The sequence below is a fragment of the Phaethon lepturus genome, unplaced genomic scaffold, assembly GCF_000687285.1.
Source record: "Phaethon lepturus isolate BGI_N335 unplaced genomic scaffold, ASM68728v1 scaffold41817, whole genome shotgun sequence".
NCBI classification, from domain to species: Eukaryota; Metazoa; Chordata; class Aves; order Phaethontiformes; family Phaethontidae; genus Phaethon; species Phaethon lepturus.
Window position 1 is genome coordinate 759 of NW_010551894.1, and position 18,894 is coordinate 19,652.

General features: G+C 38.8%; 1 protein-coding gene across 1 annotated transcript in view; it reads right to left on the reverse strand.

Moving 5' to 3' along the window:
• Positions 1 to 1,369: 1,369 nt before the first annotated feature.
• The window catches only part of MUT (methylmalonyl CoA mutase), a gene marked incomplete at its 5' end in the record, with an annotated part of 19,566 nt that continues 2,041 nt past the window's right edge, over positions 1,370 to 18,894 (reverse strand). The window contains 8 exons of the mRNA XM_010291065.1: positions 1,370 to 1,784; positions 3,078 to 3,245; positions 3,361 to 3,508; positions 5,913 to 6,044; positions 11,709 to 11,824; positions 12,486 to 12,601; positions 13,994 to 14,105; positions 15,407 to 15,655. Coding sequence (XP_010289367.1) covers positions 1,656 to 1,784; positions 3,078 to 3,245; positions 3,361 to 3,508; positions 5,913 to 6,044; positions 11,709 to 11,824; positions 12,486 to 12,601; positions 13,994 to 14,105; positions 15,407 to 15,655 — 1,170 coding nt within the window. The remainder of the gene's footprint in view (positions 1,785 to 3,077; positions 3,246 to 3,360; positions 3,509 to 5,912; positions 6,045 to 11,708; positions 11,825 to 12,485; positions 12,602 to 13,993; positions 14,106 to 15,406; positions 15,656 to 18,894) is intronic.

Genomic DNA, 18,894 nt, shown 5'->3' on the forward strand with positions numbered 1-18,894 from the left:
CTTTGATAGGACAAGAGAGAATCAATGTATGCTAGTCAGTCCTACTCTAGAGATTTAAAGGATCCTCCTTCAGGCATTAAAGTCCTGGAGCAATTCCAGGTGAAGTTGATGGGAATTTTTTATTGAATTCAAAGCGAACAAGATGCAGATTTTAAAGATCATGAAAGTTAAAAAAAAAAACCAGAGGACTCTGTAAGGCAAACACTGGTAGATGACATATATTATCAAAGAGCAGAGAAACCAAAGACAGAAAGAAAGGAATGAACTTAGTGTCATCATAAAGTGTAGAGGTCACCAAGACTTTGACTATGTATTTTTCCAGTTGGCACGCAAGGAGGCTTGTGAAGAGACATAAGGGAGTATTTTTATTGTTGTTACTTTCTGTACATCCTGGTTTAAACCACACCAATCTTCCTTGGAGGGAATCAGATGTTTATAAATAGTTGAGGATAAACCCCCAAGGAGTTTTAAAGTCTTGGTTTGGGGTCAATACTTTAAACCTTACTTAGAAAGACAAAGAAAAGAAAACAGCAACTTAGTTTGCTGTCCTTGTTTCTGAGCAGTGGACTATGCAGTACCCCATTAAATAAGTTTATTTTAAGTAAAGATCTCATCAATTGCAATCTTTGAAGGAAGGATACAGTGCTATTAATTGGATCGGCAATTTCCAGCCAACTGCAGAATTTTGAACCAAGTATGATGACGCTGAAGCTCTCAGAAATGTGCTACAGCCTCTTCCACATTAGGCAGATACAAGCATTCTCCCAGTGAGGCTGTATTATGATCGGATGCAATGAGCAACAAGGCAAAATGAAGTGGGATACGGCCATAATGCCAGAGACTGCCCCTCAAAAGACCTTCACACCCCATTTGCATTGCATGGATTCCACAAAGGACTTTTCCAATTCCTTCTGGACAGGAGACAAAAATGTTGAGGATTTAGGGTCAATTTACCTGAAGAAAGTCCAGATGCTAAATAGACATGGATAGCAAGAACAATAACTGGACAAAAATATCAAACTAAGTAAGGGAGAAAGAGTCCTGGAATGAACTTCATTTGAGAAACAGTGAAGTATCGGGAAGGGCAGTGATGTAGACAGAGTGGAGATGCACAGCTGCTCCTATACAGGTTACTGCCAGATACAGCATTTGTATCTTATTAAACAAACCATGAACTTTGAAAAATTATTGTTTATCTACTTGTACGTTTCTAAAGAGAGTTAAGTCAGATTAACATCAAAGTGCTGCTGGATTCAATCACATCTCTGCCAAACTTAGTGATTTTTCCTGAAGACTTCTAGGCCTACAAAGCCTGCCAAAAAATTCAGAAGAAGTTATCCATATGCAAAAGAGATCAACCAAAGAGCTGGAATGGATATTTTATTTATCAGCACACCTGAAAAAAACACAAACCCACCTATTGAATTCCCTTCATTCCCTGAAGTCATAGTTCTAGAGATAAAATTGACTTGTGGGTACGTATATAAATAATCCTCAACTAGAACAAGCAGAGAATTTACAACTTTCTTAGAAAGCACAAAACACCAGGCCACAGGGCAGTGGAACCAAAGGTATGTGGCTGGCCATCCCTTGCTGATGATTACATTCTGTAAGCAATTAGTATAAGGCTGGTTGCGTTGTGTGACATTTCAGTATTACATAGATTGCTGCCGCTTCTCCAGGCACTTCTCAATATCATCCAACACCTGGACAGCTGCTTTGGGAATACGAGTCCCTGGACCAAACACATTGGTAACACCAGCTTCATACAGGAAGTCGTAATCCTGTTCAAAAAGAAATTTAACATCTAGTTAATAGTGCAACAGAAAATTGACCCTTACAATTGGTGTGTGCTCTATCCTGTATGCTGGGCCTGAGAAAGCATATGCAACAAGTCCCAGAGAGAGGCACCACAGCATCAAGCGAAATAGCAAAAAAAGGGTAGTTAGGAGGAAAAGAAAATATCAAAAAAAACCATCCACAGGAAAGGTTTTATTTGTTTAGCATCAAACTAATGTCAGATCCTTGGAAAATATTCAAAAGTCAACTGGACGTGACCCTGAATAACCTAATCTAAATTTGATGTAACTTCTAATTGTGAAAATACTGTGTTAAACAAGGGCTTGGACCAGATAACTGCCAGTGGTCTCTTGCAATCTAAGTTACTCTAATTTTATGCTTGAAACTTCAAAAAGACCTGGGAAGCAGTTACGTAGTCTCCCTTACTTCTATATAGGATATATTACAACTTTTCCAACCACAGGCTAGTAGCATCCCACTGAGAGAGACTGGACAGAACACAATTTGTCTTTTAGAAAAATACTACAAGTTTTGTTTGTTCAATTTAAAAGTGTGTAATTCCTGAACAATTAATCTAATCAGCTAGAAAAGGAAGAAGTCTCGGAAAGGGAGTAACAGGGGACTTATATGCAAAATCAGTTTGAATCTCTCTAGACAGAAGATGACCCTAAAGGTGATACAGCCAGGTACACTGTGGGTGAATTAAGGAAAATTTAAAGACAAAAGCACAGATCTGACTGCAAGGGAGTTCAATAAACTGTTCAACAGGGGGAATGAAAGGCAACACTGAGGCCTGATGATGGGGAACGTGAGGAGAGGCTAAACAGTGAATGAGTTGTGTAACCTGTAGGTGTTGGGACTTGTCACGTGTCTTAGTCACTAGCTGTGCCTCTTACAAACTACTATTTGGAGTCATGAAGTCTCTTAAGACAGGAGCGAGCCTTTATCAGTAATATGCAAGGTGCTGGTAACCGGAAACCACAGAGCATAAAGAACATCTGCCCGAGGCTAGTCTTTTCACAACACAACTTAACATTCCATCCAAGAAACACTGTAAGTTAAAAGAGGACATGGTGTACAGAAAACCACATCAATGAGACCTGACAGCACTCTGTGACCATCCTGTAGATCTGTGCTGACCCTGGTGTCCGTACACAGTAGCCTTCAGTGCTGTAAATCACCTCTGACATTAACAGAATATAGGAAATAGCTAAAACCAGCACAAGAAAGAAATAAAGCAGTCTCCTAGTCTTGATAGAAATGATGTTGACCCATACCTGAGGTGGGATGACACCTCCACATATGACAAGAATGTCTGGCCGGCCAAGGCCGTTGAGTTCTTTGATGAGTTCAGGCACAAGAGTTTTATGACCTGCTGCAAGTGTACTCACACCAACACAGTGCACATCTGCATCAACTGCCTGCTGGGCCACTTCTCGAGGTGTCTGTATGGGAAGAGGATTATGTGACAAGTAATAGCCCCAGCCTGGTTGCTGAACAAGCATTAGAGGAAAAATTGCTGCATTTGAAATACATTGGACACCACTCAGTCAGTCATACCTGGAAGAGGGGACCTATATCCACATCAAAGCCAATGTCTGCAAATCCTGTAGCAATAACTTTAGCTCCTCTGTCGTGGCCATCTTGACCCATCTTTGCAACAAGTATACGAGGCCTGCGTCCCTCACGATCCATGAACTTGTTAACTCTGATTGAAAACACATATTTTAACATTGTAAGTCACTGAGATTCACTAGAAGTATGCCCAAAAATTAAAAAAGCACTGACTGCTATGGTAGCATAATTTCTGTACATCAAATAAAAAGATCTTCTAAGTCATGGTTTGTCTGTGTAGTCTGCACACTATGTTGATATTCATGTTATATGGTTACTAACTGATTTCTTGTGTTTACTAGCTTCAACAATAAAATGTCCTTTTTTAAAGAAAACCACTCCACTACTTTTCTGCTTTCTAATGGACATAATACTGAATTCTCTGTGGGTTTAATAAGATTAATTACAACTAACTAAAAGACAATTTTTAGATTTTAAGAATAATTATGACCAATTATTTTAAAAGAACTTGCATGCATACAGGCTATAGAGATGGGTCCGAGCCATCACACTCTGGATCATCATTCAACCGGGCACAAGTCCATGCAGAAAAGGACTACCATATCCTCCGTTCTGTGCACTCATTCCAGTGCCTCCCTTTTTCTGGTTAGTGGCAGTTCAGTTTTCTGTTCAGTAAAAGTGACTGTGTAACCACAGCCTCAGAGTTTAATCTTCCATCTTATTTCTCACTATCCATGTACCGCCAGTATTTGTCCATGTGTGGGACACTAAGACTACTACTTGTCAGAAATAAGTGTTTGGTGGGTTTTTTTTTTTAATATTGTACTGTTCTGGGTGTTAGGTTAATGATAGAGTTGAATAGATTTGGTGCACCTTGAAACCATATGCTGACCTGGCTGGGATGATCACTGTATGAATCCAGTGGCTTAGTTTGGGGAAAAAAATGATAAAGCATTTATCAGCATAAATTTGAACAGTCTCAGGAGATGATTCCAGGACAGGAAAATGCTTAATGTAAGAGGGAAAAAATAAGAACTTGGACAGCTTAAAAAGGAATTATGTCAAGAGAGCCTGAAGAAGCAGACTGACAAAGCTTCTACTTGAGGATGTACAGGATTTGGGCCTGCCTTCTCTATTCCTAAGGACTGCTGAGAATATCAATGAAGTATGTATTTGAATTGATTTGTGAAATCTTAAAATACTGGGGACTCTGAGCCACCTGCTCTAGTTGAAGATGTCACTGCTCATTGCTGGGGGGTTGGACTAGATGGCCTTTAAAGGTCCCTTCGAACCCAAACTATTCTATGATTCTATGAAAATCCTTTTCTCTGTATTGTTCTTTGTTTCCATATTCTTGTTTTCTTACTTCCACACCCACAGGCTCCCTCTCAACAAGACCAGCTCTAGATGCCCCAAGCCTGCCAGGCTAAGACCACCTGAGGCACTGCAGGGTTTGGTTTAAGTGCGGGGCAAGTGTGAAATCACACTTTTGAAAGGCTGTGCACAGGTGACACGTAGTAAATCCAGTTTCATTACCATGTTTACTAACTGGTACGTATGATCTTGGACGTAAAGGCAGGTATGAAAAAGAAGGGAGCTACATCTTGATTCTCAAGGAATCAGCTAAGTTCAGTTTCATGCAAATGCATAATTACAAATACTTACATTTAAAATCAGTATTTAAAATAACAAACGATGGTGACATCCCCCCCCAGTCATGAGTAGTGACAACTACTTTCAAGTCAGGCTAAACATCACCATTGTGAAGCCATCAAGTAATTCCGTTATAAGAGATCCTGTAACTCTTCAATGTATGAGCCCCAACACAGCAGAGACTTATGAGCATCGATTCATATTACACCACCACCCACTACAGCAATTCAGCCTCTTCACCCAAGAGGACAGCAGCAAAGGCAGAAGCTGACAAAAGGCACAAATGGGCACTGTTACAAATGAGCACTGTTTTCACACATATTACCATCTTCTGATGTTTTCTCCCTCGTGACATGAGTAAGTAACACCCGTAGACTGGAAGTTGTACGTGGATACCCAGACAGATTTTTAGCCTTACAATTTTAGGAACAGTAAGAATGAAGTTGCAGGGATACCTTATGAGCAGACCAAACCCACGTTTTGCAAATATGAATTGCTGGAAATATTTGTAGAGATTACTATTACAGAATCTTCAAAAGAAGCAACCCAATATACGGGAATTTCAGGCAATGTTTCTCAGCTTCTTAATCTTACAGCTGCCTATTCTATTTTAACAAAATCTTCAAATCATAACAGGACCTCAGTGGATTTTGTTTGCAAGCAAATACAAGTTAAATTAAGTTTTTACTATTCCCTTATTGAACTTACTACTTCTCCTTCTGCTTTGCTGCCTACAAGCATAAGAATGACTGTGAAGGTCTTTTTTTTGCTCTGGGTATGCCATTCAGGTTTGGGGAGCACATTTTTAGGGCACAGTGCGTAGCACCTGTATCTAATGGATTAAATGTGAGACTGTGTTCGGCTTCCTGGGAAGCTATTCTCACCTATTGATGGCATGAAGAATTTCATCACTCTCTCCAAACTCCTGGCGATAAGCTCCGCTCACCATTCGGTCACTGGCTTTATGCTCCCCAAACACCTTCTTCATTGCATCTGTTATTTCTCCAACAGTGCACCTAAGATAAAGAAACAAAGTATTAAATGCTATCAGGAGGCTTATATGAAAATGGAGTACAGAAATCACTGGCTGTGGCCCAACTATTTGCCTTCCTGCAGGATAAATTAATTTACTCTCGTTTCCCCTTTGGTGCTACAACTCTGAACATCTCACTCACTCCAGTGTCAGCCACTAATAGAACATGCAAGTGTATTTTTAAAAAAATACTGGTTTTTTGATGTGAGAAGTGATTTTACAAGTGACAAAGCAATGGGGACCGCTGCATAGCAAAACATTTCAGGAAATGAAATCAAATTTTCTCAACTGGGAATTTTTTGGGGCTCAGACTGCAAGGTCTCGCAAGGTCTCACATTTGGACTCATACTAAAATTCAAAATATAAATCAGGAGGAAATAAAAAGGAAGAACACAGAGAAAAGACTGAAGCCTAACTTTTTAACTAGAATTTGTCTGCCTTTCCCTTGATGTTTATATTTTAGTACTTCTTCTTCTTCTCTACTCCTGACATAGCTCCTTTATCCACGAGATGCAGAAGAATCTGGGAAATCCATTTATATGCAAGTTACAGGTTTTGTTCACTGCTGGAGACTCTGTGCATGTTTGAAATAATACATGTTTTACTGCTGTAGCACAAGTGCTAGAAGCAAACTAGGCTGTGCTGTCTTCTTGTACAAACAATCAGAAATAACAGCCTCTGTCCCAAAGCATTTAAAAATCTCATGCTTAATGGATTCCACCTTTCTGTGTAAAATCTATAATGCAGACTGTCCAAAAAACCCCGATGCTGTGCTCTAATTACAGTTGAGCCCACAACCAAATACTTGATGAAAGTAACCTACTTAGAAGGGAAAAACAACTCATCTGTCCTCTCTGGAGAAGGAGCAGTTCAGCTAGTAGCTCTATCACAGCAAGCTTCTTATTTTTGGTATGAAATTAACTGGGATTTGGTACTGTGTAACAATTTTGAAGGTATGCCACTGAGCTCATGATGAAATCATTCATCAAAAATATTTTGATGAAAATATTTTAGTTTACACTGGAATAGGAAAAGACTAGAGAATTTGCGTATACTAAGAAATTAATACAACTTGCAGCAAACTTTTTCAAAGGAAAGAAAGATAGATACTACTCTTATCAAACACTTTAAAAGTATGCTTACAAATACAGAGACCAAACCCCACCCATTCAGCTACTACTAAGCACATTTCAAATCCCTGGAATTCACATTTTCTCCTGTCATACTTCATTTAACTACAAGCTACTCAGAGGCAAAATTAGGTTAAGCATCCTCTAAAGCTTTTATATAAAATGCTCAAAGGATGTTTGGACAAGACGCAACTTCTTGTCCACGTACTTTTAGAAGGGGATGGCCAAATGAACTGTACTCAGTTCTCCTGCTGCTGTTTGCACTTTCAGTAGCTATGATCTGATTCCTACCGTTCGCAATCTGCCACGCATCCAATAACAGAAGATGGATTTCTGCTGTATTAACTGAATCCTTCAATAAATTTCAGAGAGATATTTTACTTCTGTGACCCCCCAGCTATTTTACTCTTTTGCTAGCTCATGCTTTTTATACTCAGCAAAATTAACCATAGTTATGAACTGTAACTACACTAATGTAAAATGGCAGAATAATGCATATGCCTGAAGCTGGCCTCTTATCTCTAGGTATCACTCTTCACAGTTGGCTTGCTTTGCCTAGAAGACAGTATCAAGCTGGAACAGACATTTTTAAGGCTGTGTCACATTACTGACACAGTCTTGGCCACTTTTTGTCATCTCCTCTCCCCTGGCTTTCTGGAATTTAATTTTTAAAGTTCTCTGCTTTTATCTATTTTCTTCCTCAGCACAGTAAAGAGTTCATACCTGGATTCATGAGGATCATAGTCTAGAAAAGCAGCTAATGCAAAGGAATACCACATTTATAGTATCTGTACGGCTATGTGTGCCTGGGACTTAGTCTGATATTTTCTTTGAATTTATTATTAGCAATGATTTAGAAAGCTTTAGTTATAAAGCAAACTGTCCATGATTGCATCAGAAACCATTGACATCACTATGTAATCTCTTTAATTTTTACAGAACATGTACGATCTCAGAGATCTTAGCAAGCACTACCTGAGTTACAAGAGTTCTCAGCCCTTACTCACTATATAATCAGTTTTATTTTGTAGGACGTCTAAGTAATCTTATTAATATCACCGTTCTCTGACATTACTAACAAAAAATTGAAAAGTAAACTGCATAAAGTGATAGATTAAGTGACTTCCCCAAGGTTAAAAAGCAACTTTGCAGCAGACCTAAAAATAGTATCTATAAATATTGACACCCTCTCAGAGTGCCAGACATCACAGATTGCAGCCTGATATAGATACAAACCATGCATAAACACTGACAACTTACGCCTGTGTAAACTGGCTGTTTGCTGAAGGCTTACAGTGGCATAACATGCATCTTTTTTTCTAGAGAAAACTGTAAGTTTAGACAAACCTTTCTCCTCCTCTTTTGCAGAAGCAACATCTGAGTATAACTTCAGTATTAAACCAAAGCACAGCATGCGTAGATATAGTTGTAGTGTGCTTTTCTATTCTTTTTAGGTAAAAGCGTGAATGAAAGTTTCATGTAACAAGTGAAAAATAAACGGTTTGGACTATCAATTTTATTGAAGTATAATCTGGTGGCTGGGATGAAGTTTTTCAGTGTACTGCACAAAAAATTAAATAGATTTCTTTCTTCTGTAAATACTGCTTCTGAAATCCCTTGAGAGTATTTTGAAAATTCTGCCCCAACTCTCTGCAACACTTTAGATTTAAAGTTCCTCAGTAATAATAGGTGTTTGGCTTTTAACTTACTTATTCATGTTTTTCCTACTATTTACCAAAAAACTTTTTTTTTAAAATCTCTACTTAGTCCTTAGTTCTGCTTCATCGGTGGGTGCCACCTATGCATCCACAGTGGAATAGCTCGGTCTGGAGTCAGGAATACAGCCTCTCTTCTTAACAGGAGAGGAAAAGCATATTTTTAATGATGATTACACTTTTCTTTAATGAGCTAGTCATAACATTGTCTCAGTTTTTTACAATCTGGATGTATAGAACTGCTCGCATTTCTGTTTATCTTTACAGCAAAGTATTTTTTTCCAGAGGCAACCGTTTTCATCTCACTATTATAAAACTTAATTAGCATAAGCAACAATTCTGATTATTAATTCAGTTTTTTCAATGCATGGTGATAAAAACCTATTAGACAATCAGGTAAAATTGACAGAACAAAAGTCACTTTGCCTTTATTTTATAAATTTGTGTTTCCTTCACATGACTGTCATTCACATTTGCCTTTTGCGGATCTGCATAATTTGGTAGCACCCTTTGTTTTGGGATAGGTAATTTACAACCTAATCTGTGGGTTTAAGTAAACTTAAAATTTTGAAAAGGAGACCAAAAGATAGCTACATTCTCTGTTTTGTGTTTTATTAGCCTATAGCCCTTACAAAGCATCTTGTGGCAAGGACAATAAAACGTAAACCATAGCCTGCATCCTATGAACTTCTGCACTGCTCAGAATTGCTGTTGACCAACTGTGCTATATCAGAGCCTCTCAATCAGAGATTCCCTGAGCCTTCTCAAAAGTAGGGGATTTCCAAGTAAGATGAGCTTGGCTCTTTTCTAAGATTTTGGGCAATTCAACAAGGTCAATGGGATGAAATATAATGACAACTGTATGGCCAGAGAGGATATTGTTCAATTCAGGGTGTCCTGTCAGGCACAGGATCTATCTCCTTTAGTAATTAGTGCTGTGACTCTCTCCCAGTGGTTCACAACCAGCTGTACAGGCTACGCGGCACAAATATGAATTTGTAGAATGATGTGCCTGTTAGGACTGTCACCTTCTGTCTGTTCAGTCTGACACTACTGCTGCTGCCTCTCTGCATTTCACCAGTAATGAGAGGTAGCACTGTGTAATCAGGTGACAAAGTACCATGAGGACACAGACTGGGCAGAAAAAGCAGCAGCAATACATGCTACATTGCACTTCATGCCTTCCTTTTCCATCACGGATAGCTGGCACAGCAGGAACTGCAAGCCTGAAGAGGGATGGAAAAACAGCACCGCAGATGAAGGAGATGAGGAAGAACTTAGCGTACTACCTGTCTCATAGACCTACCTAACTATACCCATTTTCCTGTGACATGGCTTCTCATGAGAAATGAGGCACAGAAGGGAGGCAGTACTGCTCCCATTCCCTATCACCTTTGGCCTGCCTTATTACTTTGGTTACAATAGTAAAATGACTTTTCTACTTGTGCTCGTCAGCACTGAAATCTCCATATTACTCCCCGGAGTCTTTTCCATAGTTCAATGCTGAAAATTCTGTGCTAATCCTTTTATTTCAATTGAATTACATTACCTGTCTTCATGATCAAACCCCATCATTTTCCATCCAGTAGGAGACATGCATCTGGTCATACTGGCCTATTTGCCTACTACTTATAAAGGATGAACGTGGTCACCTGAGAATCTTTTCCCATGTTGCCCCTACCAGAAGGGCTCCCCGTAAACGTTCACAGAGCTCACAATCCTCCTTCAAACACTCTTTATCAGATGCGATGACAACTTCTTTCTGTGGTCACACCCCATATATAGTTTTGGGGCAGAGGTAAGTTTTGTATTTGCAACTTACAAAGTTGATCTGAAGTCCATTAATGCTTTCACAAATAATAAAAACAAGGTCACCAAGGCCAGACACTAGCAGTTAACTTGTCAATTTTGGTACAGAAGATATGATCCCTGGTAAATCTAACACTACCCTCCCGTGACCCTTTATAGTTCAAAGACAGGTGTAGACATGCTGCTGGCAGAATTGTGGCAGGCTCTCTGTAGGAGAAAATGTATTCAAAATATGGATGTTAAGTATTCAAGAAAAGGGAATGAAGGAATTTCAGACATCACAGTAAAAATAAGACAGTGCCCCAATAAGGAGTGAATTTGGTTTACTCATTTTTGGGGCATTTAGTTAGTTAAGGAACAGACATATGTGATCTATTCTAAAAACTGACACTTACTTTGAAGCAGGCATGAAAACAGTCTTAAAAGCACCTTAGGTGAAAAAGTAAATGTTCCACTGGACTCTAAAGGATGCCTCACTGCTCTACTCAAGAGCATCTTTTATATCTTTGCCTGGCTAAGTAAACTTATTTCTCTTTCAGTCAAAAAATGTTTTCACACCAATCTGTGGTGCAAGGAAGGATGAAGCAACAGACCATGATAAGATTGTGAATATCCATTTTCACATCTCAGACACTTCTTAAGCTCCCTGACCTATGAAACAGCAGAGTGACAGAGAAACCCAGTTACATCCTGAAACTGGGAAGAGTCTCAGGTGTAAACAACACAATGTGTATGAACAACATCATTTCATATGAGATTCTTTGTATCTGTATTCTTTGTGAAAAATTAAAGCACGGTCTTAAAAGACTGTAAAATGGTATGGTCTATCTTACAATGTCAAACTGCAGCCATCTTTTACTTCCACCTTGGAAGAAATATCCAAAACATCTCAAGACATCAACCTCACTGACAACATACCCAAGAACAGTTGAAAGATGAAAATGAACCATTGATTTTTAGACAGCAGGTGGATATTCACCTCCGCCTCATTACCTTGAACGTGCTGCTTCCACTGCAAGCGCGAGTAAGTTGCCTTCCCCAGTAGCAGCACACTGTGTTAGAGCAGCTAGAGATTGCTGGGCTGCTGCTTCATCTCTACTAGCCTTCACCTAAAGGGGAGGAGAAAAAATTAAGTTGAAACAAACTACAAAGTGAACTGGGAAGTTGAGTGTGTAAGATTTTCTGATTTCAAATATTAATTCTGGAGGCATAGAATTGTCAATTGTCAATATATGCTATATATTTCAAAAATATTAGAAGTAAAAAAGTGTCTCAGACCTTAAAACATGTGTGCAAGTCCACTAAATAACTCTAAAGCCATTTTATCTACATTTCTACTAATTATGGAAGTGGATGTCGATTCCATAACCCTGTCCCTTAATAGCACTTGATAAGCTGCACCAAATAGTCTGAGTGTTAAGAAATGTTACATACTTTTAGAGATAAATATTGCATAGCTATTTTATATCTTATTTTCAGAAAATGTGAAGTTCTCAATTTTGAAACGTTAGACATATTCACAAGACTATCTGAAATACAATGATTAAAACCAAATGAATGTAACAAAAACATTTTTGTTTGGATTCTAAAACCGCGTTCCTGATTTTCTATCAGCCTCAATGGAAGTTCAACAGAAATCTAGCTTCTCCGCTAAAGACTAGAGCAGATTCTGAGAAATTTGAGGGTTTCTGGAAGGCCACTTTTCCTTAGTATTAGTCAAGTTCTATCTGCAATTACAAGAACTTTCATTTTTAAGAAGGTAGTTCCCACCTTATTAATCTTCTCAATCTGCTTGCTGCGGACTGAAGTATTATCAATAGCCAGAACTTCGACTGTCTCCTCTTTTTCTAGCTGGTGCTTGTTTACTCCAACAATTACTTCAGACCCTATTTCCAGTGGAAACACCAGAAACTCAGAATACATTTGCAAACTACTGTGAAAAGATACAATATTAATAGGACAAGAAAATTTTGAGCAACATAATGCAGCACTTTGCTTTATAACTATACACACTTCAAAAACTTAAAATCTGTTCTTATAGGAAGGACTTAAGTCTGTATTTTCCATATTTTATGATGGGAGATGATTAGATGCATGAAAATTCAACTCAGTGAATACTGGGAAAGAAAAAAGACTTGAAATAGAACAATATTAATCTTACAAACTGATTTAGTAATGACTCACATTATACATTAAGTATTTTTCTCTTTTTAAGTTTACATAACTGAATCTTACAGAATTAAGCAGAAGTGCTGCTCTCCTGCACTGCTCTGCATTTACTTTTCTGATGTACCAGATAAATAAGAAAGTGAAGTTCCTACCTAAAACTCCTCCATGTGAAAAAAAATTAATTTATCACATTGGAAAACTGTACTTTAGCTATCAGCTAGTATGGACTTTATAGCCACTTTTATTTGCAGTGCCTGATAACATTACTACATTCTTAAAAGCAACATGAAGTAATTTACCTTGGGAGAACAAACACAGAACTTTACTGACTATTCTTTATTGGTCTTAATTAAAGATCTGCTTCAATTTTATCACAGAATCACAGAATCATTAAGGTTGGAAAGGACCTTTGAGACCATCAAGTCCAACTGTTAACCCAACACCACCATGCCCCCTAAACCATGTCCTGAAGCGCCACATCCACACGTTTTTTGAATATTATAATTATATAATGTAATAATTATCATCCAAATAAAAAAGTTCATATAACTTCTTTCATGTTCAAGTTATCCCTAGTTTCTATTACTCGACTGCTACTGGAATGCAGGCTACAAAAAGTGGAACAGAGCTATAAGCACACATGTATACACACCTCCACATATACTTACTATATGTGTACATATGCGTATACATGTGTACATTGCACAACCAAAGAACTGCATCATCCTCTAACCTGAGATGACTGCTTTTTTTCTGGTCTTCAGGAAAAATGAGCACATCGGAAGCAAAACGAGGAATTTGGCCAGAGAGATTCAATATCGCCACCTGCTGGCGGTCATGCTTTTAAATTCAGGAGTCACAGTTTAAAGATACTATGAGAAATTAAGCAATTAGCTATTTAAGGCCCAAAATGCTCCTTTAAAATAGTCCTTCTAGTGCTTTGTCTAATCTAGTCTTAAATCTGTCAAGCAAGACTGTTTTCATACTGATACTGTATGGTGCTACTCCTAAACTAAGAAGAAAACAAACAGTGAAAATATGTGTAAAAAACCTTTATACAAAGCCATTCTATTGTCAGTTTTCCCTTCTTTCATGTCCCTGCTCCCTACCAGAGTCAATCCTGGCTTGTCTTCGGGCTGCACACTCTTCAATACGAAGTTTGGGAATCCCCTCAGCAACAGCTTTGGCCATTCCACCCATTTCTTCTATCTCCTCAACAAGCTGCGAAGAAAAGGATTGAGAAAATGAGAGTAGTAGCAAGGTTCAAAAAACAAGCTTTGCACCTGTAATGCTGCCCAAATTTTTATTATATCTATATATACAATCCAGTGCTCTAAAAGTGTGCTTCCTACCTCTGTGCCTGTGACTACAGGTGTTGGTATAAATTAAAAGAAATCTGAAACAAGAGCATTTTTTATTACCAAAACTCCATTAATTCAATAACAATGCATGGCATACTGTTCAACCAGTAACACCCATGGATGAAAAGGCTTAAAATTTGAGACCCTGACTCTGCACTGACTTCTGCCTGCCAACCAGCTCTTACAGTTACATGTACACAAATACAAATAAACTGAAAAAAGCCAGGGTCGGTTCTCTGATCCTGAAAACAAATGGCATGGTATGGTTCAGCTCTCACACAGCAGAAACCTATTCAGCTCCAAAACATGGTGACCACATTCAACCTGACTGTTGAAAATGGCCATCAGACCATGCCTGGCGCTGTCTAGAAGACTCCTGGTTGACAATGACCTAAAAAACACATCAGACAATGTGCTAACAGTATCTGTACAGTCCCAGGCTAGTATTTGGGCCTGTATTCGCTTATTAAATTGGGATTTTGCATAAGAGCAATAATTTGCTCAAAAGGAGAATCACTGGGTTTAGCTGTAGGCTAGACATGTAGGCATACATCTTTATGCAGGATGGCAACCAGTAAGACTACTCCTGCACAGTACTTTTCACACGCAAGTAATGGCTGGCAGCTAAAAACATTAGTAAAAAAAATAATATCTGATCCAACAGAAAAATTTCTCCTACATTCTGCACAATACTCAAGTATGGCCAGACAAATTGTCTGCCTATGTGCTTCGCTATAAAACTTTGCTTTCAATAAGCCCTAGTCTTAAAGTTTCCAGCAGATCACCACAGGCATGAGTTGCCATGTGACTAGGTAGGCTGGTTTGACTCCTTATTCTGTTGAACTCTTTTTTTTCTTACACATAAAACAAGTATCCCAGCAAATTAGGAGTCTTCAGCACCCAAGGGACTTTGCAGGGCTTGATTATTTGTTCCACACTGGGATATTTCTCTTTTGAACGTAGTCTACTAGAAGGACAAAGTCTCTCTTTCTCTAAATATACGCTATATTTTTGTAAAGTTCATTTACAGAGAAATCACTGAAGCTTAAGCTTAATAATTCCCTCTTTAGAAGTAACCAACATATCAAACAGTCCCTTAAAAGACATTTCTCAAAACTCCTGAAGTTTTCCCACAAAACGTAAAAGGTTATGCAAACTGACCTTTAAAGCAGCTTCATAGACATCGTTGGTGAGGCACTCCATGAGGTAAGATCCCCCCCAGGGGTCTGCCACTTTAGGAATACCTGACTCCTCTTGAATTATGATCTGCGTGTTCCGAGCAATGCGAGCACTCTTCACTGTAGGCAAACCCAAGGCTTCATCAAATGAATTTGTATGCAAAGACTGTGTACCTCCAAACACTGCAGCCATTGCTTCGATTGTAGTACGGATAACATTGTTAAAGGGATCCTGGAAGGAAAAGGAGAGCTCTGAAGCTCAGCTTTCTGCCACAGGGCTGAGGCAGATTAGTCACATATATACTACTGCAATGAAATTAATGAAGATTCCCAGCAGAAACACCGCAATCGTAGCAAAAGCTGATAAAGAAAACAATCAATAATAAACATGCAATCAAACTGATATATCACTTACCAATATCTTGGACACAAAGACTAAACCATAAAGACAAAAATATCAGTGTTTGAGTAACAAAGCAAAGCCTAACTTATATTTAGTGGTGTTTCAAAGAACTTAATGAACTGCATTTGGAGAGGGTGGAACAGGTAGTCCCAATGTTCTCCATCCTGGGATTTCAGAAGCCTTGGAGCAGTGAATAGCACATCTGGCAGACACTTTACTAGCCAAGATCAGTTTTGGAACTTGTATATTATATTTCATGCTTAATATTTTTAGTATATTGTATGCTTAATATTTTCATCAATGACAGCACTACACAAAGGTAAGAATTACTGTTGAAATTTGCTGGTGCTATAAAACTGAAAGACATCTAAAAGAGAACTAGGATATTAACCAAAACAAATGGATAATCTGAAGTTCAAGGTACAGAAATAAAGTCAGTATTACAGAATATAATCTCAGCCTTTAGGTCAAAATTTTTATCTGTTGTTTTCACACATGTAGATAGTTGAGTTGTATATATATGCCTTTACAGTCAAAGAAGAGTTATCATGATCTCCAGGGGTTGACTTGTGTTTTGAGATGGAGTGAAGATTCACCCACTGCATTTGCTCATCTTCTTTCATTGGATTATTGAGGGAACTTAACAGTAGCTCATACCTAATTCTTGACATGCTTAGTTGGGATGAAATGTATTCAAAATAATTAAGAGCTACCAATGTAACGGGACCTTGAAGAAGGCAAAATGAATCATGAGAACTGTGAATTACATTATTTTCCATAAAGAAATGGAATTAATATCACTATTTTACAAGGACACAGTAATTCTACCTACACTGGAGTCTATTCCTGGTTCAAGTATTCCATTTAAAGAATTACAGAAAAATGTGATTGGATGAGCAAGAATGTAAAACCTAATTTATGAGTTGATACTTACCTAAAAGTGGGCCAAAGGAAAATATATTTGCCCTCTGAAACCTATAAGGAGTAAACACTGGGCACCGAGGAGCTATATTATGATAAACAACAATGTTTAGACAGGAAAAAAGGGTTATGATTCGGACAGAAATATATTTACACTGGACACTGGAAGATGGTTGAACAGATATGCAACATATATGCACTCATACAATATTTTAATTGGAGGACCCGCAAAGGCCACTGTTCAGAAAATCCCATTATTTTAGTTTTACCGCATCCCTGTAATGTCAGGAAACATTACATCTGCTTTGAAAAAAAGAAGGCAAATAACAATGGTTGCAATCACAACCTCAAAATAACTCATATTGCATGACCTTGATTCAGAAGCAGGCCTTGGAATAAGAGCTTGAACCTAGCTCTGACCTTGCTTGTGAAACTATATGCAGTCCAATGATTTATTTTCTTGTTATGATGTAACTCAACAGGAAGCGCAGATAGTGCACCCAGTTTCAAAAGAGCAGACGAGCTGTAACCATTACTTCACTATTCAGCAGTGAGAGTCAGGGGCATGAATGACAACTTTGGCTCCTCAAATGAATTCTCAAGCCAGTGATCCTCTACTTCCTCATTCAGAGGCATTTTGAAAAGATAACTTACAGGAAAAATCCAAGAACGAACTTCATCCTCTGAGTGCTGAATTAATATAAGCACCTCTCTGCAATTCTCTCTCTACTTAGCAGGTCTGGATTCTACTCTCAACCCACTACCCACTAGCCTGAGAAAACACAGGCTTAAGACAATGATTTCAGAATGAAAATGAAGCCAGACAATGAAAACTTAGGCACTGAGACTCTACCTATCACCATAATGGAATCCTTTTGTGAATATAGGCTCAAGTCTTTAGTTTCTGCCCTTTTACCTGAGTGCTACAGGGCAGTCCAGAAAACTGAGGTATTTCATAAACCAGCATTTTGGGAAGCAATGCTGATGGCACTCAGCAAGTGTTACATAAGCACAAAGATGTATCCAATGCTAGAGCATGCATTTGTCAGACTAAGCCTAAGACGGGTTGTCTCCTTCAGAAAGCTCCATCTTTATGAGTAAAACCAGCAGCCCCCTATGGTGGTGCATTTCCCTCTGTCCCCCTTGCTCCTCGGCCACCCTAGGACATCAGCAATTCAGTTGCCTGGCAAGCTTTGGCCTTCGTGCAAAGAGTTTGGTGGTTGAGGGCTCCTTGACCATACCAAGCACTCTCGTGAGGTGTGCTGAGGTGGGGAATGGCACTGACTGTAGAAGGAATGTGGTTGCCTGGACAGGGCAGTGAATGAGAACGGGAATAACTAATCACGCCATGACATCCCTGGAACGACCGGTACCAGAGTTACTGGAAACTTGAGAAATTACCGATCTGGATTGTGGCCAGGACAGAAGTTGACTGACACCTGAAGTCAATCATCTCGTGACCCTATAAACAGTGGTTCCAAATGAAGGTCCTTTGAGTTCTCCTGGACCACAGCGGGCTGCAAACAGCATCTGCCTCTGAGTGGGACGTCTCTCAGAGCTCACGAACTCTAAAGTTTGCAAAGTTCAGAGGACCATGGCCAAAGACCGACAACAGGACCCGGGCTGAAACCCTCGACTCCTTGAGGCTCAACATTTGCCCGCTGAGAAATGCAAAGGCATTCGATGTGAATATTTCACTGAACCCAAGAGGAATTTCTAACAGGTACAGGTACAACTTTATATATCACTAGGTCTATATCTGTATCTCTGTGCGTGTGTGTGCAATTGGAAAACTTTGTTAAGTCTTTGGCTAAGTTGTTGGGTTACTCATAACAAATTGTTGATGTCAATGGACTAAGTTCTGCTAGAAAATTACATAATATAGTATTGTGGTTTACCTTAACAGTGATAATAAATTTTAAATTGCTACCATTCCACATTAGATTGCTGCTATTTTAAAGTTACACAAAACACAGAATCACATGTTACATCATCACACCAAGGTCCCTGCACTTAATCCCTTTAGACATAAACCACTGACCAAGTCCAGGACTAGGAGTGGATTCAGCGCACGTAGGTCTCTGAGGAGTTTAGAAAGCAAGAAGGTCCACTCTGAACCTTGTGACTCAATGGGAGGGTCTCCCTCA